At 44.3% G+C, this 26,215-nt stretch overlaps 1 protein-coding gene across 5 annotated transcripts in view; it reads right to left on the bottom strand.

Moving 5' to 3' along the window:
* GGNBP2 (gametogenetin binding protein 2) overlaps positions 1 to 25,280 on the bottom strand; it is a 39,564-nt gene extending 14,284 nt beyond the window's left edge. For 2 of the 5 annotated variants that reach the window (XM_062175469.1, XM_062175470.1), the window contains exons 1-5: positions 25,096 to 25,271; positions 13,193 to 13,273; positions 11,787 to 12,040; positions 7,854 to 7,952; positions 3,804 to 3,917 (exon numbers count right to left, since the gene is read on the bottom strand). In XM_062175469.1, coding sequence (XP_062031453.1) covers positions 3,804 to 3,917; positions 7,854 to 7,952; positions 11,787 to 12,040; positions 13,193 to 13,273; positions 25,096 to 25,188 — 641 coding nt within the window. In that variant the 5' untranslated portion in view covers positions 25,189 to 25,271. Of the gene's footprint in view, positions 1 to 3,803; positions 3,918 to 4,007; positions 4,134 to 7,853; positions 7,953 to 11,786; positions 12,041 to 13,192; positions 13,274 to 25,095 lie in introns of all 5 variants that reach the window. The other 3 variants (XM_062175468.1, XM_062175466.1, XM_062175467.1) reach the window with 3 other exon arrangements.
* Positions 25,281 to 26,215: the final 935 nt, after the last annotated feature.

Below are 26,215 nucleotides of genomic sequence, written 5' to 3'. Positions count from 1 at the left end.
GTGCTTAGAATTTAAAAAATATATATTTTTAAATTTACTGATAATTCCCAAAACATGAAAGTCTTCCAAAAATTTTTTCTATTTCTCAACACACAAACAAAATACAGATAACACACAGAGAAATAGATATAAAGTAAACTGTATATCTTGAGGCAAAAGTGAAGAGCATGTGAATGCACAAGATGAAAAAATATTCGTTTAGAAACCAAAAATTAACCACAAAGAAAAAAATATAGTTTCAGTATCTTTGAACTCCTGAAACAAGGAAGAACTTGATCTGGTGAAATACCAGACTCACAATGTAGGTTAAACATTCCTACTATGAAAATATGAAATCCAAAGTGCTCCAAAACCCCAAACTTTTTGAGTGTTCAACACCACAGGCAGGAAACTGCACATCCGACCTTTAAGGGACAGGAGTACTACAAGAGTTGTGCAAAATTACCATCAAGCTCTGACTCCAATTCAAACTCCCTGCCCATGTGTACTCTGGGAGCAACAGATCATGGCCCAATACTGGATCCCAGCCACCCACCCACATGGGAGACCCTGACTGAGTTTCTAGCTTCCGGATTCAACCTGATCCATCCCAGCTATTGTGGGCATCTGGGAAGTGAACCAGCAAATCTGAGTTTTCTTTCTCCGCCTCTAAATATAAAAAACTAATATACACAGAGATTAAAAATTAACTCGAAATCAACTAAAGACCTAAATGTTAATACATGAAACTATAGGACTCCTAGAGGAAAACTTAATGATATAGAAAATAGGCGACAAACATATGAAAAGATGCTCAACATCAGTAATCACAGAAACACACATCAAAACCACAAGACATCACCTCCTCTCTGTTAGGACAGCCACTATCAAAACAGAAAATAACAAGCATTGGCAAAGATGTAGAGAAATTAGAACGTTCCACACTGCTGGTGGGAATGTCAAATGGTACAGCTATAGAAATTGGTATGGAAGATTCTCACAGCAAAAATAAAACTACCAGGAAATGTGGTATACAAACACGTAACGGGACATTTTTCAGCTTTAAAAAACAGAAATCCTGTTGTATGTTACATCATAAATGAACCTTGGGTTACATCTTGCCAAACAAAATAAGCCACTGCAAAAATTCCAATACTATATCCACCAATATGATGTATCTAAAATAATCATGGGGTTAATGTTTTGGTTCACTGGGTTAAGCAAACACTTGGGACACCTGCATCTCATATCAAAGTGCCTGGGATGGAGTCCACTTCTGATCCAGCTCCCTGTTAATGGATCTAAGAAGCCGCAGGTGATAGCCTAAGTCCTTGGGTTCCTGCCACCCATGTGGGAGACCTAGATGGAGTTCCTGACTCCTGTTTTCAGTCTGGCCCAGACCTGGCTGTTGTGGCCATTTGGGGAGTGAACTAGCACATGGCAGATCTGATTCTCCTTCTTGCTCTGCCTTTCAAATAAATATTTTTTAAAAATTAAGGGGCAGGGGTTTGGTGTAGGAATTAAAATGCTGCTTAAGATGCCTATTCCCCTTCTGGAATGCCTGGGTTTAAGTGCTAGTCTTGCTGCCTATTCCAGCTTCCTGGGAATGCACACCCTGTGAGGCAGCAAGTGATGGCTCAAATACTTGAGTTCCTGCCAAACACATGGGAGACCTAGGTTGAGTTACCAGCTCCTGGCATGGGACTGACTCAGCTCAGCCCTGGCTATAGGGGGCATTTGGAAAGCTGAACAAACACATAAGAAACTTCTGTCTCACCCTCTTTCAAATAAATAATTTAAAAAAGAGGGCAAAGGTATACTTTTTGTTCTTTTATCACAACAAAAAATAATACCAAGGAAAGTCTCTCTTTTAGGGGAGGAAAAAATGGGCACTAGAAGTAACAGGAAAGCACTGCTGCACAGGTTAAGTGGCTGCCTGCAGTGCTGGCATCCCATATGAGAGTTGGTTTGAGTCTCAGTTGCTCCATTTCTGATCTAGCTCCCTGCTAATGTGCCTTGGAAAGCAGCAAACAATGGCTCAAGAGCTTGGGTCCCTGCATTCATGTGGGAGACACAGATGAAGCTCTTGGCTCCAGGCTTCAGTCTGGTCCAGTCCCAGCCCATACAGCCATTTGGGGGGTGAATCAGCAGACGAAGATCTTGCGTTTTCTCTCTCCCTTTCTCTCTGTAACTCTCAGCTTTTTTTTTAAAAGGAAAGTCTCTGGGACCAGAAATGTGGCATAGCCAGTAAAGCCACTGCCTGTAGAGCTGGCATTCCATATGGACGCTGGTTTGAGTCCCAGGTGTTCCATTCTGATCCAGCTCTCTGCTACGGCCAGCTTCAAGAACTGGCTGCTCCACTTCCAAATCAACTCCCTACTAATGTGTCTGGGAAAGCAGCAGAGGATGGCCCAAGTGCTGGGGCCCCTGCACCCATGTGGGAGACCTGGAAGAAGCTTCTGGCTCCTGACCCAGCTCTGGCCGTTGGGACCATCTGGGGAGTGAACCAGCAGATGGAAGACCTCCCTCTCTCTGTGTAATTCTGCCTTTCAAATAAATAAAATAAATCTTTAGGGGTCAGGGCCGTGGCACAGTGGTTAAAGCCATGGCCTGCAGTGCTGGCATCCCACATGGATGCTGGGTTGAGTCCCAGGTGTTCCATTTCTAATCCAGCTCTCTGCTATGGCCTGTGAAAACAGTAGAAGATGGCCCAAGTCCTTGGGTCCCTGAACCCACATGGGAGACCCAGAGTTCCAGGATCCTGACTTTGGCCTGGCCCAGCCAGCTATTGTGGCCATTTGGGGAGTAAACCAGAGGATGGAATATCTCTTTGTCTTTCTCTCTAGTACAGCCTTTCAAATAAATAAATCAAATCTTTAAATATATATGTAAAACACTGTCCTGAAACATAATATCTATAACCATAGCAAAACATTAGCTTTGATTAGTATTAACATCACTCCTAAAACTTCAAATAATTAACATACTCTCTACTACTATCAACTAAAAAAGGCAAATGAAGTTTGTAACTGAAAAATGAAAAACACCTAATAGTTAGTATGCAGGTTATCAGCTCATTGTCATACAAAATGAATACCAATGTTGGTAACAATAGTTTTTATCATTCTCCTAAGTTTTTGAGAAATGTCCCCAAAGTAAAACTGTCCCAAGGTCAAAGAACACATAATCACAAACCCAACATGTGACATACTTATAACAGAACTCCCCCCAAGAATGCCATCTCTAGATGGCTCCCTTACCAGTTTCCTTTCCTACTGCACTCTCCCTCCCTACGAATTTCCAAATGTTAATGACAATTAGAAAATTCCTTTGTAAAAGTAGTATTCTAAAAAGAAAAATCTGAAGTTACTTTTATAGTATATGAAGCACATACATTCCAACTCTACAGATCTTGACAATTATAAAAGAATACTTCAAAATCCTAAGTGAAAAACTGCTATTTTAACTTTAACTTTGAGAACACCATCATCAAATGATTCTATCAAAAAAACAAGGAGTACCAGAGTTTCCAAAGTGAGGAAATACACTTTATTCAATTCAGTCACTCCGTTTCTTGAAAGGATAGTCTGTAACCATCAGGTAAAAATTACAAAAAAAGGAGATGCTGGCTTACCCCAAGAAAATTAATCCTGAGAGTCATTCCATAAAGGAACAGCCTATGCTAACATTAAGCTCTGCCTAGTAACAGGTATTAATGGAGAGGTTAGAATACTATTACGTAAAGGAGATCAGAAACAGGCCACTCTGGATGACTGACAGCTAAACCAACGTCCACACTATACTGTAATGGCATTTAGACTTACCTGTGTTTCCGCAGATATGTTTCTAGAGTTTCTAGAAGACAACTAGAGTCAATTAAAACTACTTCATCTCTGCATTCCTGGGACATTAGTTCCCACACATCCATCCAACAACCTCTGCAGGAAGAGTAAGTATTAGTGAAAAGGAGAAATATAAAAGAATAAAACATTTAAAAAAAGCAAGAATAAAGGATTGCTTGATTTTACCTGGCCGTTCCCTGGAAAGGTCCATAATGGAAAATGATCCTACACTTGCTGTCCTTCCTGTGGTCTTCACTACTTCTCTTATCTGTACTTAACTTCTCTGAACTGACACTGCTACTGCTCCCTTCACTGTAGCACAGTATGGTACAAAACTTAGTGACACTTAGGTAATCTGAAGGAATAATTTCTACAATCTAAATTAAAATAATCAATTCTTTAATACATTAAGATAGTAGTAAGATTAGTGTACAAAAATTTAATTACATAATATTAAAATGTTATTTACACATGTGCTACATCTTTACATAAAAATTTTACTTAACTACCAAATTTACCTGATAAAACTTAATAACATTTATAGTTATCTAGATAGCAACAAGCTAATATACTATAAGCATTTTATGAATAAATACAGTTGGCATGTTGTTCTAAAGTCAAAACACTAAAAAAAGTTACAAAGTATTTTCACCTATAAACACAATCTTACACATACCAAAATTCTAAGAGGTTTTGATTGACTTAGTATGATCATTAAGTTTTTTAAAAAAAATCACTCTGATTACAGCTAGTCCAAGGTAACAAAATTCTTATCTACCTTCAGATTTATAAGTAGCTGAGAAAATAACAGATTAATCTAGTTATAGTAAATCACATTTACATAAACTAAAATGAAGACAGCACACTACTATGAATACTTTACATAGCCTACGTTAATAATTAAGTACTATACAAATAACTTTGTTTAAACTTACTAAAAATTTCCCCGACTCTCCCTCCCCTACAGGTTTCAGTGTGGCTCTGGTCATACATTTTGTTCTGTTGCAGTTGTGCATTCCAAGAGAAATGTGTGTCCATATTCCTTTCAATGAGTCATCTTGATTTTTCATGATTCTGAACAACTGGCTCCTGCCTCATCTTCTGCAGGTCTCACTACAGTCCTAGAAATTCATTATCTTGGATGGCTTAAGATGAAAAAATCTGCAAATCTTTACTTAACCTACCCTGTATAGCCCAGTAGGTACATTATCAATCTCCTGCCCCACATACAAGGTCACACATACAATTCGGCACCCTATTCTCTCTCAAAACAGCTTGGCTCAAGTTTTAACTTCCTTTATTTTTGACAACGAAAACCTCTACTCCTGCTCTACCTTCCATTTTATAGCCTTCTCCTCTCAACTTGCATATTTCCTGTTTCTAGTAATGCTCAATTAACTAGTAGAGCTAGTATTCAGCTCTTCTCATATTTCTAATAGAGCTGAATTAACTCTCAAACTCAAGTTCTTATAACTAAGGAAAAGGTTCATAACGAGCAATCAGAACGGAGGAATGATTATCACTCAAATATCAATGTATTATTGTAAAAATAAGCTATGTAAGCAAGTTTTACAGCTCAAATCAGTCTTTTATCCATTACCCTTCTAAACCCTATGATTTTGTGAAACTCCTATGAAATCAAGCATTGGGAAAAGTAGCCTTTCCATTTCCTCGTTCTATTCCAGTACTTTCCATTCACAGCTTAACCCATTACAATGTTACAATGCATACTTTCCGATCCACACCAATCAGGATTCTGCTTTAACTCAACCACTAGCTCTGCTCATGGAGATAACCAAGTATCACAGTGTTGCCAAACCCAATGTCCACTTTTGAGTCCTCAATGACTCAGCAACATCAACATCGCTGATCAGACCACCTCGGAACACAACTGTACTTCTGCTTCTTCCTATCTACCTGGTCTCTCTTTCTCAAGTGTCTTTCCTGGCTTCTTTTCCACCATTAATTTGAACACTTCTCTTTTTACTCTTTCTCTTTAGCTGATCTTATATATTGTTCTCTAAAACAATCCAGTATTATCAGCTCCAATCCTACAACCTTGGTGTAGACCTTTCCGTTGGACCTCAAATTTACTCCCAGACAAGACAATAACCTAGTTTTACGGGTGGATATGAGAAAACTCCCAAAAAGGGTGACCTGGACCGCTGGTATTTATTAGGCAGAAAACTAATCAACTGTATCATACCTTACCTGAAGAAAACTTAAACAAAAAAGGGCAGAGATGAGGAGTTAACAGTGGAAAGAGCAGCCAAGTTGGAGGAGTCTTGATTATGTAAACTGGCCTGCTATCCATATAGCATGTGGGAATAACTGAAGCTACCTTCGTCAAGCAATACTGCTTCAAATAAACTAATAACTTCATTCATACTGATTCCATACTCAGCAATCTTCTAAAACATTTGACTACCCATGTAGTAGGACTGTAGATGTAGGAAGAGTCTGTGAAGTCTATGAAGGTTTGCTGCCTTTTTAACTTAAAAAAGATACGAAAACACAGCCAGCCATCAATTTAATAGGTAACTATGAACAAGGCAAAATCACTGAAGACAAAACAAAAGATGGACTTAAGAGCCAAGGTGGAAGGGCAGGCAGCAATAGTACAAACGTGTAAGACGTTTGGGTACCCACTGTGTTCTACCTCAATGAAGAACTCACATAACAAGCACAAGGCAGGCTCTCACTACACCATACTACTATTCTGTGCCTTCAGTAAATAGGCTGTTCTCTAACAAGAAAATCACACTGAACTTTGCATTTAAACAGTCAGAAATTCTCTGAATATATTAATAAATCAGGTATGTAAACAATAACTATCCTCAGAAAACTACTTTAGGCTGTATAGAGCTTTACTGGCTTCAGAATACTTCTACAGTTAGAAATCATGTAAAGTGTGGTTCTTCTCTGAATCCTGATCAAATCAATCAATGTAAAAGGACACTAAAGAGACAAGGGAAATGTGAATATGAACTGGGTGTTAGAGTATTACAGTTCAACTTGTTATGTGTTTTAATGACAGTGAGGTTATAAAAGAAAATGTCCCTGTATTTAGAGATGTGGACAAATGTAGAATACATGACGTTTCAGATTTGCTTTAAAATACTCAAGCAAATAAAAAGGTAGATAAATGAAATCAATGTGGTAAATCGGTAACAGCTAAATCTGGGTGAAGGTACACAGTTCTCCATTTGTATAGTCTTTAGACTTTTCTGTGTTTGACAATAGTCAAAGCAAAATTTTTATAAGTTTTTTTTTTTTATTTCATAATACAGGAAAAAAAATTAAACAAAACAAGCTTGCTAGGAGATAAACATACCACCACTTAATCATCCAGGTCTTTCTATTAGGGAAGAAAATGTCTATATAACAATGGTGCCACCTGACACCAATGAGTTGCTCAAAAAATTAACTTAAAATTAATTCAGAAGTATAGTTTTGTATCATCTCATTCTCTTAGAAAAAAAATGTTACTTCTTAGAAATTCCCTTCAAATTCCATGGTTTCTCCTTACCATCCCCACCCCCAAGCAATTTTGTAGGGCACATTCTGGCACTGGCCTTGGACACTGTAGCACCTAACCAACAAGAAAACTGCAAATTAGTTACATAAAGACACATTGCTATACATGATTCAAGATTTTTAAAATATCCTTGTTAAAGTATTATGGATAGAGATGAGAAAGAAAAATAATTTATACATTATGACTATGATACAAAGAATGATATCACTACTTTGAAAATCTTAATATTAGTAACAAACATTCACACAAATATCTCAACCCTCTTACTCTAAAACATATTTAATATAGGGAAAAAAATTAAAACCAAATCAATTTTAAGACCCTCTATGTCTCAATGCAGAAAGGCCTACAGAATAAAGACACAATCATTTGACCCATGTCATAGACAGTAATAAATTAATGAATTAAAACTAGCAATGCATTTTTTTAAACATTATGATCAACATTTGTAATCTTAATTATGACAAAGTATCTTGGTATTCAATTCTACTTACCCCAAAGGTTTTGGCTTGTGCGTATCTAAGGAGTGCAACTGACATCTTTTGTTCTTCTTACTTTTTGGAATAGCATCTATCATGTCATTGAGTTTGGACCTAATTAAAAATAAACTTTTAAGAGTTTGATGTATATTCAAGTTTGTATAAAATCTACCTTGAAAATTTCTCATTGGACAAATTCTAAACCCAAAAAGTCTATATTCATCCTCCTTCTCCTTTCCCAGTCTGTCAAAAATAGTTGACAGGCTTACCTTATACTCTTTTTTCTTTTTTTTTTCTTTTTATTATTTTTTTTCTTTTTGACAGGCAGAGTGGACAGTGAGAGAGAGAGACAGAGAGAAAGGTCTTCCTTTGCCGTTGGTTCACCCTCCAATGGCCGCCGCGGTAGGCGCGCTGCGGCCGGTGCACCGCGCTGATCCAATGGCAGGAGCCAGGTGCTTCTCCTGGTCTCCCATGGGGTGCAGGGCCCAAGCACTTGGGCCATCCTCCACTGCACTCCCAGGCCACAGCAGAGAGCTGGCCTGGAAGAGGGGCAACCGGGACAGAATCTGGTGGCCCGACCGGGACTAGAACCCGGTGTGCCGGCGCCTCAAGGCGGAGGATTAGCCTAGTGAGCTGCGGCACCGGCCCTTATACTCTTTTTTTCCACACAGCATCTTTCTCACTCATCCCCAGAACGCCTAGCACTCTAGTATTTTAGAGCTAACTGCTACATGATTCTCAGTCATCTTTCTTTTCCTAAACATCCGAATATATAATATCTTTAGGGCTGGCGCTGTACCACAGCAGGTAAAGCCGCCTCCTGCAGTGCCCAAATCCTCCCTTTTTTTATTTGACAGGCAGAGTTACAGACAGTGAGAGAGTGAGAGTGAGAGAGAGAAAGAGAGAGAGAGAGAGATGGAGGGGAGGGGAGGGACAGTGAGAGGGAGAGGGAGGTCTGTTTCCTTCCGTTGGTTTACTTCCCAAACAGCCGCTATGGCCAGCGTTGCACCGATCTGAAGCCAGGAGCCAGGTGCTTCCTCCTGGTCTCTCACGCAGGCGCCCAAGCACTTAGGCCATCCTCCACCGCCATCCCGGGCCACAGCAGAGAGCTGGACTGGAAGAGGAGCAACTGGGACTAGAATTGGTGCCCATATGGGATGCCGGTGCTGCAGATGGAGGATTAACCAAGTGAGCCACGATGCCAGCCCCCAAAAATCCCTTATGGGCACCAGTTCAAGTCCCGGTTGCTCCACTTCCTACCTAGCTCTCTACTAATGCACCTGGGAAAGCAGCGTTAAGATGGTCCAGGTCCTTGGACCCCTGAACCCACATGGGAGACCCAGAAGAAGCTCGTGGCTCCTAATCAGCCCAGTTCCAGACACTGAGGCCTTTTCAGGAGTGAACCAACAGTTGAAAGACCCCTCTCTATCACTGCCTCTCAAATAAACCTTTAAAAATAAATAAATAGGGGCTGGCTCCATGGCTCACTTGGTTAATCCTCCGCCTGCGGCGCCAGCATCCCATGTGGGCTCTGGGTTCTAGTCCCGGCTGCTCCTCTTCCAGTCCAGCTCTCTGCTGTGGCCCGGGAAGGCAGTGGAGGATGGCCCAAGTGCTTGGGCGCCTGCACCCGCATGAGAGACCAGGAGGAGGCACCTGGCTCCTGGCTTTGGATCGGCACAGTTCCGGCCGTGGTGGCCATTTGGGGAGTGAACCAACAGAAAAGGAAGACCCTTCTCTTTGTCTCTCTCACTGTCTGTGACTCTACCTGTCAAATAAATTGTCTAAAAATAAATAAATACTATTCTTGATGAGCCATTAATGAAAGCTTTATATAAATGCTAAAATTTTTTAACTTTTTAATTTATTTACTTGAAAGTCAGAGTTACACAGAGAGAGAAGGAGAGGCAGGCCAAAGCCATGATCAGGAGTTTCATCCAGGTAACCCACGTGGGTGGAGGAGCCAAGCACTTGGGCCACCCTCTGCTGCTTTCCAAGGCACATTAGCAGGGAACTGGATTGGAAGTAGAGCAGCCAGGACAAGAACCAGTGCCGATATGGGATGCCAGCATTGCAGGACGTGCCTTTACATGCCCCAGGGCCGGCTCCAAGGGAGAGGCTCTCTCAAACACTGATCAGATTACGTGATTTCTCTGGTCAAAAACTTCCAAGGCTTCTTTTTCCAGGCAGAACAAAACTCCAAAGTCCAGGGTCAGCAGTGTGGCACAGAAGGTAAAGCTGCAGCCTGTGATGCCAGCATACCATATGGGTGCTGGTTTGTGACCTAGCTGTTCCACTTAGGATCCAGCTCCCTGCTGATGGCCTGGGAAAGTAGTAGGAGGGACCCCAAATTCTTGGTCCCTTGCCATCCACATGGGAAACCTAGATGAAATCTCCTGGCCTCTGGCTTCAGCCTGGCCCAGCCCTGGCTGTTGCGGCCATCTAGAGAGTGAGCCAGCTGATGGAAGTTTTTTTAAGCTCTCTCTCTTCTTCTCTGTAACTCATGACTTTCAAATAATCAAACAAAACAAAACAACTCCCAGTGCAGGCCCTGTGCTGTGGTAGGTAAAGCCACCACCAGCAGTGCCAGCATCCCATATGGGTGCCAGTTCAAGCCCGGCTGCTCTACTTCTGATCCAACTCTCTGCTATGGCCTGGGAAAGCAGTAGAAGATGGTCGAAGTCCTGGGGCCCCTGCAGCAACATGGGAGACCTGGAACAAACTCCTGACTCCTGGCTTCGGATCGACCCAGATCCAGCTGTTGTGGTCATTTGGGGAGTAAAACAGTAGATGGAAGACCTCTCTCCCTCTCTCTCTCCCTCTCTCTCTCTGCCTCTCTAATAAATAAATAGATCTTAAAAAAAAAAAAAAAAAAAAAAAAACCTCCCAAAGGGGGGCCCCCATCTCCTCTAAATAGGAAAACCTCTAGGTTTGGTCCCTAGACCACTTTTCCTTTCCTGTTTAAAGTCATTAAATGACACAAGTTTATAGCTCTAGGCCAGCTTTCTCTGAACTCTTCTTGAATGCCCAACTGGTCTCTCACTTACATAACCAAAAGTGAGCTCTGAAAAATTGCTACCCTCAGTCTTGTCCATTTCAGTACACAGAAATCATGTCTGTCTTACAGACCACAAATTAACAATCATTCTTCACACCTTCTCTTGTGACCAATCTATCCAAAAACTTGTTGGCTCATTCCTCAAAATATGTCCAAGATTCTACCATTTCTCATTGTCTGCATGGCCATTCCTCTGGCCCACTTCCCCATCACCTGCCCCACTGATCATTACAGACCCTGTTTCTGTGCTCCCCCTGCCCTGCCTGTGTACACTCCTTGCCTCCCTACACTTTACTCTCAGTACAGAAGTCAGAGTAAGCCGAACTTCAAGTCAGATTGTATCACATTCATCTGCTCAGAACTCTCCCAAAGCTTCTAATCTCACTACAAGTAAAAACAGAAGATCTCAGGATCTTCTATTACTGTTTCCTTCATTTATCTGGTTCCAGCCATAACAGTTTTCTTGCTATTCCTCAGATGTGTCATAACAAAAAAAAAAAAAAAAAACAAAAAAAAAAACTCACCACCTCTAACCCATTGCTTGTTTCTTCTCCCCCTTCCTCTAGCTATTTGTACATGGCTCCCTACTCTCTTCATTTAAGTAATATTCAAAGTCATTTTATCAGAAAGGCATTCCCTGATTACCCTTCATATTTAATTCTATCCTCTTTCCCCCCTAACTTATCAGTATGATAAGTACCTAACAGATTACTTGTTACTATCTCCCTCAACACAAGCACAACTTTACATTCACCAACAAATCACAAAATAAAATTGGACACATCTTTGCCCCAAATTAAAAAAAAAAAAAAAAAAAAAAAAAAAGACAGCTGCCACTGTCATCAAGCTGTTTAAAAACTTAAACTCACTTTCTCTTAAATGCTTATACCTACCCATGTACATAAAATAACGTATAAAGCTTCTTTGCATCTGTCATGCAACTTCGGGTTACAGATAGGACTCCCTTGGGCCCTACTGTCAGTGGTTCAAGAGCAGGATTTCCAGACTCTACAAGCTGGGAAAAGAGGCGCTCCACACTGCGCCGACATCCAACACACGGGACAAGCTGAGAAAGTGCACTTAAGACTTCACGTGATGTAACCACCATGGCAATACTCAGGTCTTGTTGCTTAAGCATACTATGTCGCTGAGAAAAAGAGAAAGAAAAATTAAGAGACTTTTAAGACATAAAAGTTCTTTTCACTACTATTGGTTCCTAGTACAGTCTGAGCGGGGTTTGACCCTGGTATCTGCAAGTGAAGCAGAAAATCAAGGCAATCGCATCTTGTCCATGCTATACCGAGTTTATTTCATAAAACTCCCTAATTCAGAATCCAGGGTATAAGAAATTCTGCTTAGGATGCCAACACTAAGCAGTATGTACCCCAGCATCACAAAAGGATGCCCTGCATCTGGAAATTCAGGGCTTGTTCACTAAGTATTAAACCTGGCACTCTCAAAATAGACACATAATTCACACTATGAGTCAAGTCAGGACAATGATCATGTAGAACAGCAATTCTCAACCTGGAGGTTTGGACAGGTGTATTATGATTAGTGGGTAAAACAAGGCCTATCTTAACTATGTAGGAGCCTGCAGTGAATAACTAATATACTGTTATCTGTTGGTTATAATAAGGCAGAAAAGTGACTGAGAACCATGGCTGCAGAGAAATGAACAAAACTCCAGTAACTTCTACCTGATGGAGTTATGGTTATACTACATTCGACACTTCCAGATTCACTAAAACATTCAGCATTTATACAAAGAAAAAAAATTCACCATTTATATATCATTTTTTCTCTAAAGGCAGAAATAGTCTTCCAGTAAATTAACAAGTTACCTTCTATATCTTAAGTGTATTTAAAAGATGTCTCATTTCTCAGGAATTCAATGAAAATTAGTTTACCATACAAGATTAATTTTTTTTTAACTTAAGCAAAACAATTACTACAGAAGAAAATCTACAAGTTTTTAATGAATAGTTGTGTACCCTATCTGTTAAAAACTGTGAAAGATGGTCTGGTAAAATTAAAGAGTCCTATTGACACACAGAATGTTAACATAATACCACAATACCACCAACTCTCTTTCACACAACAGGTCCAGAACTCACGTAACCATACTCACTGTAGCAACAGTAAAAGAGAAAGCAACGTCAGCACAACCTGAAGACTTAGTGAACTCTAGGTGAAACAAACTATTTGCAGAGGAACTTTAAATGACTCTTCACACACATTTATACACATACACATACACACACACCACTGAAAGCACTGATGTTTTAAAAGCTATTACCTGAATGAACTGCTTTAGCTGTGCACCATTATTTTGATGCCCATCGAGATTTAACACATTGTCAGGAAATTCCATCACCATCTTAAAAAGCAAAGAGAACAGAAATCATTTATTTCACCTTCTTCCAACTGATATGGCCTACTTTATGAACTCATAGGTCAAAAACAGACCCCAAATCCCAGATTTGCCCCCTTCCCTACAAAAACGTTCATAAAACTCTAAGTATACAAGTTTCTAAAGTCAGAATGGCATAGTCATTAGGAGCAAGGACAGTGAAGTCAGGCAGGAGTTCAAATCCAAGCTCTGGAGGCCGGCACCGTGGCTCACATGGCTAACCCTCCACCTGCAGCGCCAGCATCCCATATGGGCACCGGGTTCTAGTTCCGGTTGCTCCTCTTCCAGGCCAGCTCTCTGCTGTGGCCCAGGAGGGCGGTGGAGGATGGCCCAAGTGCTTGGGCCCTGCACCCGCATGGGAGACCAGGAGGAAGCGCCTGGCTCCTGGCTTCAGATCGATGCAGTGCCAGCCATGGTGGCCTTTTGGGGAGTGAACCATCAGAGGGAAGATCTTTCTATCTCTCTCTCTCTCTGTAACTCTAATAAAACAAAACAAAAAATCCAAGCTCTGACAAACAATTTATCGTAATTCTCGGGAAGTAAGTCCATTTCCTTACTTTTAAAAATATTTATTTATTTGAAAGTCAGAATTACAGAGACAGCGACAGAGACGAAGAGGGAGAGACAGAGAGAACATCCATCCTCTGGTTTATTCTCCAAACGGCCACATGGCTGGGGAAGGGCCAGATTGAAGCCAGGAGCTTCTTCCTGGTCTCTCATGTGGGTGCAGGGGCCCAAGCACTTGGACTATCTTCCACTGCTTTCTCAGATACATCAGCAGGGAGCTGGATTGAAAATGGAACATCTGGGACTTGAACCAGCTCCCATATGGGATGCCGGCATCACAGGCAGAGGTTTAACCAGCTATGCCACAATGCCAGCCCCTCCGTTTCCTTATTTGTAAAACAAGATTATATAATACTTTCTAACGTGTATCTCACAGAACTGTTATAGAATTGTATTTGCAAGTGTTCGTGGCCACTAACATCCTTTTAGAAAGGAAAATAATTTTACTTTCAGGTTATTTTTTTTTTTAAGATTTATTTATTAGAAAGGCAGAGTTGCAGAGAGAGAGAGAGAAAGAGTCTTCCATCAGCTGGTTCATTCCCCAAATGGCTGCAGAAACTGGGGCTGGGCCAGACAGAAGCCAGGAGCTTCTAAGCCAGGAGCTTCTTCAGAGTCCCCGACATGAGTACAGGGGCCCAAAGACTTAGACCATCCTCTGCTGCTTTCCCAGGTACATTAGCAGGGAGCTGGATCAAAAGTGGAGCAGCCAGGCCTCAAACCAGCGCCCCATGGGATGCTGGCATTGTAGGCAGCAGCTTAAACCACTATCCCACAATGCTGGCCCCACTTTCAGTTATTCTTTGTAGCTATGGAATACATGTACATCTTCAAGGTTTTGTTTTGTTTTGTTTTGTTTTTAATGTACATATGGGACAGTGTTTGACCTAGTGGTTTTAGACACCTGTACCCCATATCAAAGTACCTGAGTTTTTCTTGGCTATGGGTCTTCACTCCAGCTTCCTGCTAATGTAGGCCTCAGTGTGCAGTGGTGATAGCTCAAAGGACTGTATTACTGTCACCAATGTGGGAGACCTGAATTGAGTTCTTAGTTCCTGGCTCCAGCCCTGGCCACTGTGAGCATTTAGAAAAAACGGAACAGAGGATGGGAGCTCTCTCTATCTCTCAGTCTCATTCTCAAATAATTCTTAAACAATATCTATGTTCTATATCCAGAACAGGATGGAACACACAGAAAATGTCTGCTCTAATTAGGGACAAAAAGGACACACTGAGGTATTTATTCAACTATCAAAATTCACAGCCAGGGGTTGGCACAGTCGTAAGCAGATGCTTGCATCAGGGCATTCCATATGGAATACCAGCTGGAGTCTTGGCTGTTTCACTTCTAATTCAGCTTCCTGCTAATGTGCCTGGGAAGGCAGTCAATGAAGGCACAAGTATTTGGGCTCTGTCACCCATATGGGAGACCTAGATGGAGTTCCTGGCTCCTGGCTTTGGCCTGGCCCAGACCTGGCTGTTGCAGCCATTTGGTGAGTGAACAAGCAAGTGATCTTTCTGTTGCTCTATCCAATTTATAAGCAAATAAATATTTTTAAAAAAATGTATTGGGCCAGTGTTTGAAACAGTGGATTAAGCTGCTGCCTACAATGCTGGCAATTCCCTATGAGCATTTGGTTTGAGTCCTGGCTGCTCCACTTCTGCTCCCTGCTTATGTGACTGAGAAAGCAGCAGAAGATGGCCCAAGTGCCTGGATCCCTACCACCCACATGGGAGACCCCAAAGAAGCTCCTGGCTTTGGCCTGGCCCAGCCCTGGCTGTTTCAGCCATTTGCTGAGTGAACCAGGGAATGGAAGACATCTCTCTGGAACGTACTCTAACTCTGCCTTTCAAATCAACAAATATTTTTTTCTTTTTTTTTTTTCAACAAATATTTTTTTAAAAATCACTATCAAAGAGGGATTTGAAACTTGAGGATGTTTCAAGATGTCAGATAATGGGAATTGGAAATGAGCATATTCACTTAACTGTGACATCAGATTTTAAGTATCATATATCATCAAGTAAAGAGTCATTTTAACAGAAAAATGCTATCAGAGCAACCGAATTTCAGAAATGTTAAAATATATGCCTTTAGAACAATGAAATAAAGCACAATACATGTATCTTCTTAACTAAAACAATTTTAAAGATAGCGAAGACACTGTGCTAGAACAAATATTTCCAGATAAGAGCCACAAACTCCTACATACCCAAAGAGTGAAATCAGGATAAAGAGACCAATTTGAGGCAAAAACAAAAGAAATCCCACTTGGTTGAATATGGTCTTAGATCCTTTCATCTAAAACCAACACCACTACTCCCTTAAGTGAGGTCACCATTCCTTCCCTCCACATTAGAAATGAGAAACTTGAAATATGCTTGTTCTAACAATACACTGAGGCTTCATTAACAAATAAATAGGGTTAAGTCAGTTAAGTGGGTTAAGTTGCTGCCTGCAATGCCAGTAGGCTACTGTACTTCCAATCCAGCTTCTTGCTAATGCCCCTGGGAAAGAGGCAAAGGTGTGTCTGTCTCTGCAACTCCGGCTTTAAAATTTCTTTAAATCAACAATGTTAAAATTTACAAACACTCATTTAAAATTATTTCCTTTGGGCCGGTGTTGTAGTGTAGCAGATTAAGCCACTGCCTGCAGTGCCAACATCCCACGTGAAGGCCAGTTTGAATCCTGGCTGCTCCACTTCTGATTTAGCTCCCTGCTAATGTGCCTAGGAAAGCAGTGGAAGGTGGCCCAAATGCTTGGGCCCCTGCCACCCAACGTGAGAGACTAGGATGGAGTTCTGGGCTCCTGGCTTCAGCTTGGAACAGTTCCAGCTATTGTGGCCATTCAAGAAGTGAACCAGAAGATAGAAGTTCTGTCTCTCTCTTCTCCCTTTTTTTCTATTTGAAAGAGTTACAAAGAGGTAGAGACAGAGAGTTAGAGGTTTTCCATCTCCTGCTTCACTCCCCAAATGTCTGCAACAACTGGAGCTGGGCTGATCCAAAGCCAGGAGCTTCCTCCAGGTCTCTCACGTGGGTGCAAAGGCCCAAGGACTTGGGCCTTCCTCTCTACTGTTTTCCCAGGAGCATTAGCAGGGAGCTGGAACAGAAGCAGGGCAGTCAGGGGCTGGCGCTATGGCGCAGTGGGTTAAAGCCCTGGCCTGAAGCACCGGCATTTCATATGGGTACCGGTTCAAGTCCTGGCTGCTCCACTTCTGATCCAGCTCTCTGCTATAGCCTGCGAGAGCAGAAGATGGCCCAGGTCCTTGGGCCCCTGCACCTTTGTGGGAGACCCAGAAGAAGCTCCTGGCTCTGGATCGGTGCAGCTCTGGGAAAGCAGTAGGAGATGGCCCAGGTCCTTGGGCTCCTGCACCCACATGGGTGACCCAGAAGACGCTCCTGGCTCCAGATCCGTGCAGCTTTGGCCATTGTGGCCATCTGGGGAGTGAACCAGCGGATGGAAGACCTCTCTGTCTCTACCTCTTTCTGTAACTCTTTCAAATAAATAAAATAAATTAAAAAAAAAAAAAAAAAAAAAAAAAAAAAAGGTAGAGCAGCCAGAACTCAAACCAGCACCCGTATGGGATTCTGACGCTGTAGGCAGGGGCTTTAACCAAATAAATCTTTAAAAAAAAAAAAAAATTCCTTTACTTAAGTAGTATAGATAAATGATTCAATCTATTACTGTCTTTGCTGGGCTTCACTAGGTTGATAATATAACATTTGCTCTTGTACTTAACTCTACAGTACCTAGCTAGAGACTGCATTCACACTAGTTACTCTTTCCCCACCTTTCAAACACTAAGGGGAGGGGTTTTTGCCTTACTGTTTTCTGGTGAATCACTGTGTTTTTAATGTTTTAAGAAACGTTAATTCAGGGGCTGGGCTGTGGCACAGCAGGTTAATGCCCTGGCCTGAAGCGCCAGCATTCCATATGGGCACTGCTTTGAGACCCGGCTGCTCCACTTCCTATCCCACTCTCTGCTATGGCCTGGGAAAGCAGCAGAGGATGGCCCAAGTCCTTGGGCCCCTGCACCCATGTGGGAGATGCAGAAGAAGCTCCTGGCTTCAGATTAGTGCAGCTCTAGCCGTTGCAGCCAATTGGGGAGTGAACCAGCGGGTGGAAGACCTCTCTCTCTGCCTCTCCTCTGTGTAACTCTGACTTCCAAATAAATCCCTCTTTTTTTTTTTTTTTTTTTTTTTTTTGACAGGCAGAGTGGATAGTGAGAGAGAGAGACAGAGAGAAAGGTCTTCCTTTGCCATTGGTTCACCCTCCAATGGCTACTGCGGCAGGCATACCGCGCTGATCCGAAGCCAGGAGCCAGGTGCTTCTCCTGGTCTCCCATGGGGTGCAGGGCCTAAGCACTTGGGCCATCCTCCACTGTACTCCCTGGCCACAGCAGAGAGCTGGCCTGGAAGAGGGACAACCGGGACAGAATCTGGAGCCCCAACCGGGACTAGAACCCGGTGTGCCGGTGGCCACAGGCAAAGGATTAGCCTGTTGAGCCGCGGCGCCGGCCTTAAATCCCTCATTCTTTAAAACTACTTCCTTGACTAAGTCATCAGACTCCAGGTTACCTAAATGAAGACAGTCTTGTAAGGTATTTCAGGTGAGGTATCACAAAGAATCATTCATGTACAGCTTTATGATGAAGTTACCTGTCCACAGCCAACCAAAAATAGATCGAGTCACTGGGCTGCAATTACTGCTTCATAAAGTTTATTGAATTTGTTACCCACATGCCCTCTTAAGTATCTGTCCTGGTTTTTCCCAACTACAAAAAAAAATCCGTTTTTAGCCCATTCTCACAAACTCTAACCAATGATATTAAGTTTGTATTTATAAAAATCACTGTCATTTTGGTTTTACTCTTGTATTTCATCTGCAGTTATTTGTAACATCTATGACTCCTGGTAAAATTAAGGGTTAAATAAAGAGCTGAAAGAAAACATTACATGCTAAGCTTTTAACAAATGCAACCACAAATCCCCAAGTGGACAGGTTACCGTTCATTATGTTTTATAAAGTCTCTTTTTTAAAAAAAAGTTACCAGTTTGTAGTTCATTCATAGTAGTATGAATTACAAGGGTAAACTTTAACCCAGTAATATTATAGCAATATGGAAGCACATTTCAACTTTATAAAAGGTTCTTACCCTTTCAGTCAAAAACTCTATATCCAAATTTGAGAACAAATTCTTATGTAAAGATTTATAGATTATTTATTCTTATTTTCTTTTTAAAGGTTTATTTTATTTATTTGAAAAACAGAGTTACAGAGAGAGGCAGAGACAGAAAAAAAGGCCTTCCATCTGCTGGTTCACTCCCCAAATGGCCGCAACGGCCAGAAATGGGCCAATTCAAAGGCAGGAGCTTCTTCCGTGTCTCTCACGTGGGTGCAGGGGCTCAAGAACTTGGGCCATTCTCCACTGCTTTCCCAGGTGCATTAGTAGGGAGCCAGATAGGAAGTGGAACAGCCAGGACTCGAACTAGGGCTTTAATCCACTGTGCCACAGCACCAGCCCCTATATATATATATTTTTTTAACTTATTTGACAGGTAGAACTAGACAGTGAGACAGAGAGAAAGGTCTTCCTTCCGTTGGTTCACCCCCCAAATGGCCGCTACGGCCAGCACACTGCGCTGATCTGAAGCCAGGAGCCAGGTGCTTCCTCCTGGTCTCCCATGGGGTACAGGGGCCCAAGCACTTGGGCCATCCTCCACTGCCCTCCCTGGCCACAGCAGAGAGCTGGACTGGAAGAGGAGCAGCCGGGACTAGAACCGGCACCCATATGGGATGCTGGCGCTTCAGGCCAGGCATTAACCCGCTGTGCCACAGTGCCAGCCCGCAAATTGGTTTTTTTAAAAGACTGATTTATTTACTTGAAGGGGAGAGTGCCAGAAGAGAGAGGGAGAGGAGGAGGGACATATCTTCCACCTACTGGTTCACTCTCCAAATGTCTGGAACAGCTGAGCTGAGGCTGGGTGGCAGGGATCCAAATACTCCGATCATCACTTGCTGCCTCCCAGGTACTTTAGCAGGAAGCTGGATCAGATCTGGCTATAGGGAGCCAGAACTCAAAATCAGGCACTTTGGGGCCGGCGCTGTGGCATAGCGGGTAAAGCCGCCACCTGCAGTGCCGGCATCCCATATGGGCACCTGTTCGAGTCCCGGCTGTTCCACTTCCGATCCAGCTCTCCACTATGGCCTGGGAAAGCAGTGGAAGATGGCCCAAGTCCTTGGGCTTCTGTACCCGCGTGGGAGACGTGAAAGAAGCTCCTGGCTTTGGCCTAGCCCAGTTCTGGGGGGAGTGAACCAGTGGATGGATGACCCGACCCCCTCTTCTCTAACTCTTTCAAATAAAAAGAAAAAAACAGGCACTCTGACATGAGAAGTAGGCATCCAGAGCCACAGCTTAACATGCTGCACTACAGGGAAAGCACCAGACAATTTCTTGTGAAATCGCTTTTCAAGAGTATAAAAAGTATATATTTTGATTCTTTAAGTAGCTGTTCTACTTCCTGTCCAGTTCCCTAGTGTGACTGGGAAAGCAGTGGAAGACGGCCCAAACGCTTGGGCCCCTGCCACCTAATGTGGGAGACTAGGATGGCGTTCTGGGCTCCTGGCTTCAGCTTGGAACAGCCCTAGCTGTTGTCACCACTCAAGAATGAACCAGAAAGAACCGGCACTGTGGTGTAGTGGGTAAAGCCACCACCTGCAGTGCTGGCATCCCATATAGGCACCGGTTCGAGTCCTGGCTGGTCTACTTCTCATCCAGCTCTCTTCTATGGCCTGGAAAAGCAGTAGAAGATGGCTCCCTTAGGCCCTGTACCTGTGTGGGAGATCCAGAAGCAGCTCCTGAATGGCACAGCTCCAGACGTTGTGGCCATTTGGGGAGTGAACCAGCGGATGAAGACCTTTCTCTCTTTCTACCTCTCCTTCTCTGAAAGTCTGTAACTCAGACTTTCAAATAAATAAATCAATCTTTAAAAAAAGAGAACCAGAAGCCAGAAGCTCACTCTCCCTGTTACTCTGTCTTTAAAATAAATAAATAAAATCTTTTTAAAGGCGTGGGGGGGGGGGGGCGGGGGACAGCACTGCCGTACAGTGGGTTAAGCTTCTACTTCTTTTTTTTTTTTGACAGGTAGAGTGGACAGTGAGAGAGAGACAGAAAGGTCTTCCTTTGCCATTGGTTCACCCTCCAATGGCTGCCGTGGCTGGCGCACTGTGGCCGGCGCACCAGGCTAATCCGAAGCCAGGATACAGGTGCTTCTCCTGGTCTCCCATTGGATGCAGGGCCCAAGCACCTGGGCCATCCTCCACTGCACTCCTGGGCCATAGCAGAGAGCTGGCCTGGAAGAGGGGCAACCGGGACAGAATCCGGCGCCCCGACCGGGACTAGAACCGGGTGCCGCTAGGCAGAGGGTTAGCCTGTTGAGCCACGGCGCCGGCCAAACTTCTACTTCTTAATGCCGGCATTTCATATCTGAGCACTTTCTGTCACTCTGCCCTTCCAAATAAATAAATAAATCTGGTGCTGTGGCGCAGGACATTAAGACATTATCTGCAATGCCAGTATAATGTAAGTGCTACTTCAAGTCTCAGCTGTTACACTTCCAATCCAGCTCCCTGCTAATGTTCTAGGGAAAGCAACAGAAGTTGGCCCAAGTGCTTAGGCCCCTGCCACCCTTATGGGAGACCCAGATGGAGTTCTAGCTTCCTGGCTTCCACCAGGTCCATCCTAGGCCAATGCAGCCATCTGGGGAATGAACAACTGGATAGAAGATCGTGTTCTCTGTAACTCTGGCTTGCAAATAAATAAATCTTTTATTATAAGTAGATTTAAAAATAACTGAAACATTTAAAAAACAAAAAAGAAGACTACTTGCTTAAAAACTGTAACTCTTGGGGAAGGTGCTTGGTGCCACAATTAAAATGATGCTTGGGATGGGGCCGGTGCCGTGGCTCACTCGGTTAATCCTCCGCCTGCGGCGCCGGCATCCCATGTGGGCTCCGGGTTCTAATCCCGGCTGCTCCTCTTCTACTCCAGCTCTCTGCTGTGGCCCGGGAAGGCAGTGGGGAACGGCCCAAGTGCTTGGGCGCCTGCACCCGCGTGGGAGACCAGGAGGAAGCACCTGGCTCCTGGCTTCGGATCGGCACAGCGCCAGCTGTAGCGGCCATTTGGGGAGTAAACCAACGGAAGGAAGACCTTTCTCTATCTCTGCCTGTCAAATAAAAAAATAAATAAAAATGAATAAATATAAATGCTGCTTGGGGACACCTGCACCCTATATCAGAGTGCCTGGATTCAAGTTCCAGTTCTGCTTCCAATCCTGCTTCTTGCTAATGTGCACCCTGAGAAGATAGAAGAATGATGGTTCAAATACTTAGGTCCCTGGCAACTACAGGGAGACCTGAACTAAGTTCCTGGCTACTAGATTTAGCCTAGTGCAGAACCTAACTGTTGTAGGCATTTAGGGAGTAAGCCAGTGGGGAAGATCTCTGTGTCTCTTTCTGCCTTCAAAGAAAATGAAAAAAAAAAAAAAAAAATTTTTTTTTTTAAATTCTACCTCTTTAAATATGTCTCTAAAATAAAATCTGTATTAAATCTGCTATTTTATACTTCTAACAACACTGAATAGCATTTTGGTCACACAGCCTAACACCTTCCTACATAGTCCACCTGTGTACTCATTTGGGATTTTTCAAATACACCTACATCACCACTGCATTCAAGTCTCAAACCGAGTGCCACAGCAATCTTTAAATGTGGATACAACATATTACATAAAAGAGGCTGCTGCTTCTTATACATACTTCTTAATTTTCATTTTACAAATCCAATTTACAATTGCCAGGTTAACTACAACTAGAGTTTTCCCCACAACCCATCTGTAACTTGTAACTGACTGTAAACTGTAAACATTGTAAATAGACTGTAACAGCTAGCTGCAAACAAGCTTCTAAAACTATGTACTTAATACAAACATCACACAATATCTTCTCAGTGAACTACCTACAGGACCCTAGGAACAAAGCTCAATCCAACTGTATATAGGCATACACTGCCATCAAACTACCAACAGATCAGTGCAAAACACAGAGGTCTGCCACCAACCTGCCTTATCCTGCCCCGCCTCCCCTCCCCCCAACAGGTGTTTTGTCTATTCTCTCTCTAAGTGGTATTTGGTAGAATGGTCTTGAAACATGGTCAATCTATGACAAGAATTCTCCTAACATCCAATGACTGTGCAGAAGGTCCGAGACAAGTAAAATGTCTCACTCCTTCACTAAAGATTAAAACCCACTCCAAAACAAAGAAAAACTGCATTTTCTCAAGTGAAAAACTGTTATTCTGATATAATTAAATCAACTGAGATTTTATTTGCCTAGGTTCCAAGTCCACAATACAATAAATGCAAAATTCAACCACGAGACACAGTGCAAAATAAATTCCACATTAAACCACAGTGCAAGGTTCCATCTTTGTGGGAAATTTTGGAACGTCACATCATTGTGGTGAGAACAGGGTAAAAAAACACCCGAAAGTTGGCCAAATTAAAGTTGTACGACAGATGTATTAATGTGTGGCAGTCACATCGAAGATGATTATGTGTACGAGGGGACTCAGTAAGAGTCTCTTAACATTTTTAAGTGCTCCAAATAATGTACTGATATTACACACTCAAGAGTAATCTTATACTCAAATCAGATTTTTCAATAAAAACTTTAAAACCATTCTGGGATAGTAAACATAAAAGGCCTATTTCAATCTATGTGTTTTAGAAAAGTGTTTAGGTTGGAGGGGGAAGAAAGAAAAAAAGCCAAGGAATGACTTCCTCTACAGAGTCTCGAAAGTGAGAAATACATCAATTTGATCACAGTGCTAGTTTTTGAAATACAAATCTATCAGACTTCTAGTGCAAAAAGTATGGAAACTATAACCAAGGCACACAAGTAATTTCTAAAGCAGAGACATAAATTCTACTTACTTTACAATCAGACTCTATCTACCTTTTTCCATGAAAAAAATATGCACCAGGATAACTGCAGATGCTTTCGCCTGAAAAGTTCTAACAAATGAAGGCATTCAATAGCCATTCTAGTCCTTCTAGTCCAAAAAGTACTGCAGCTCAATCAAGTCTCCACTGAGACTGGCAAACAGAAAGGCACAGACTGCTATCTCTACAATGACTTGCATTTTATATAAAATTTGAAAAAAAAAAAAAAAAAAAAAAAAAAAAAAAAACCTCAGCAGATATTTGCAAACAATTCAGCAACAAAATTCATCAACTACCTTTGAATGGTAAAAATGCCAACTGTGATAAGAGAAACCCTTAGCTACACTGTATCAAAATAGGCAGATGTATATGTCAGAGCTCCAGCATCATCAAAATGTAGATTTCAAAAATATTCAGAAAGGATCATTTCATTTCTCAGTAAGAGTGGCAAGCAACAGCACTCATTTCCTGTTCAGATTCAATTCAAATTTCTGCCATTTCCTTTTAGAGGAAACAGTACAGCAACACAGGGCAGAGAGTCTGTAATGCTGTACTACCACCAACTCTTAAAAAAAAAAAAAAGTTCCCTCCAAACCAGAAGGTAACTAATGCCAGGAAGGCCCATTCTGAAGAGTCATGGCCTGGCCACACAACCGTTTCAGGAGTTTGAATGCACCAGGCAGCAGGGCACGGAGACTACTTACAAGGAAAGCGAATCAGTTCAGTGGCATCTTTACTGTGCAAGAGCATGTCACCCTGTCCTCCGTAATTACGAGTCTGTAGTGAGAGCTACAGCGTTAAAATAGGAAATGTACGGGCAGCAGTGCAGCTGCGACATTTCCAGGTAATTAAGCCTCCCCGAGGGTAGGTGGTTTCTGGAAGGCTTAGGCCCTGAACGCCCAAGAGCCTTCAACCCCTGTCCGAGGCGCGTGCTCGGGCCACAGCAGAGCCTCCCAGGGGGAAAGGGCACCGCAGGCGGGTTCGGAGAGGAAGGCAAACCCGGACAGCGGGGCTCACGGTGCATTTGGAGACCTGGGCTGGGGCCGGCAGGGTTACCCAGCAACCCGCCGCGAAGGCGAGTCTGTGGGGCCTGCCGGCGAGCAGGCCTCGCCTCGGAGTTGCAACACACTCTCTCCTGTGCGCAGCGCTCGGCCTGGGGGAGGGGGAGGAGGGCAAACAGCTGCCAGGGGAGCGGCAGGCCCGGCCCGGCCCGGCCCGCTCACCGTGAGGGTGTCGTCTATGTAGAGGGGAATCTGCCTCCTCTCGAAGGGGAACTCCTCCTCCCCGTCCCTGCACACTGCCACCAGTCGCGCCATCGTCCCCGACGCTGCCGTTGCCACCGTCACCACCGCCTCCCAGCCGCCGCTGCCGCCGCCGCCGCCGCTGCTCCTGCCGCTGCCGCCGCCGCCGCCTCCTCCCAGCTCCTGCCTGCAACAGCCAAACCCCGCGAGCGTAAGCACCCGCCGCCGCCGCCGCCGCCGCCGCGCAGCACATTCGCCACGGGGGGGAAGCCGCCGAGCAGGCGGGGACGGGAGAGCCGGGCTGCGTTTCCCATCACCCGATTCCACACGCGCGCAGCCAATCCGCGCCGGGCCGCGCCGGGCCCGCCCCCCGCCCGCCGGCCTCCAGTCAGGGTCCAAAGGAGAGGCGGAAGGGAGCCGCCGGCCCGGGGACGTCCCCGCCCGGCCCGGGCGCCCCGGCCCCCGGCCCCCGGCCCCGGCCCCACCTGCCCGCCTCCCGCCGCCGGGGCGCCCGCAGCCCACCGGCTGACCCCCGCTCCCCGCTGTCGGCGCGCCCCGCCCCGCCAGTCCCCAGGGCTGCAGTTGCCCAGCGCGACCCCGCCCCTGGGAGGGGTCGACCCCGCCTCAGCGCTGCGGAGCCCCGGGTGGAGGGAGGCTCAGAGCCCTTCCTCACCCTTCTCGGAGGGCTCTCGGGTCTGACCTTCACCGTGTCCGTGGTCGCCTCCCGGACCCCCACCTCTGCTCCCCGTTACCGTCTGACGAGGCCCGCGTCAGGGCCGGCCTGGGCGGGAGCGCGGCTCCGAACGCCGTTTCCTCTCCAGGCTCAGTCAGCCGCTCGCGCCACGGGGAGTGGGGGAGGGAGGGAAGGGGGGGGACGTGGGGAGGGCGGGGCAGGGAGGGGTCGAGAACGCCGGGCGGGGCCGCGCCTCCTCTCGCGAGACTCGGCCGCGGCTCTCGGGGCTCGGCTTTCGAAATGCTCGCGGCCGCGTCGAGGGTGCTCCCGGGCGGCTGTCTGCGCCCTCTCTCGGGTCCGCCTACCCACCGCAAAATCCGAAGTAGGGCTGGTAGGAGGCGTGCGGAAGTCAACCCCGGTTCCCCAGGG

This window comes from Lepus europaeus, chromosome 18 (assembly GCF_033115175.1).
Source record: "Lepus europaeus isolate LE1 chromosome 18, mLepTim1.pri, whole genome shotgun sequence".
In the NCBI taxonomy this organism is placed as follows: Eukaryota; Metazoa; Chordata; class Mammalia; order Lagomorpha; family Leporidae; genus Lepus; species Lepus europaeus.
This window is presented reverse-complemented; position numbering and strand designations above follow the sequence as displayed.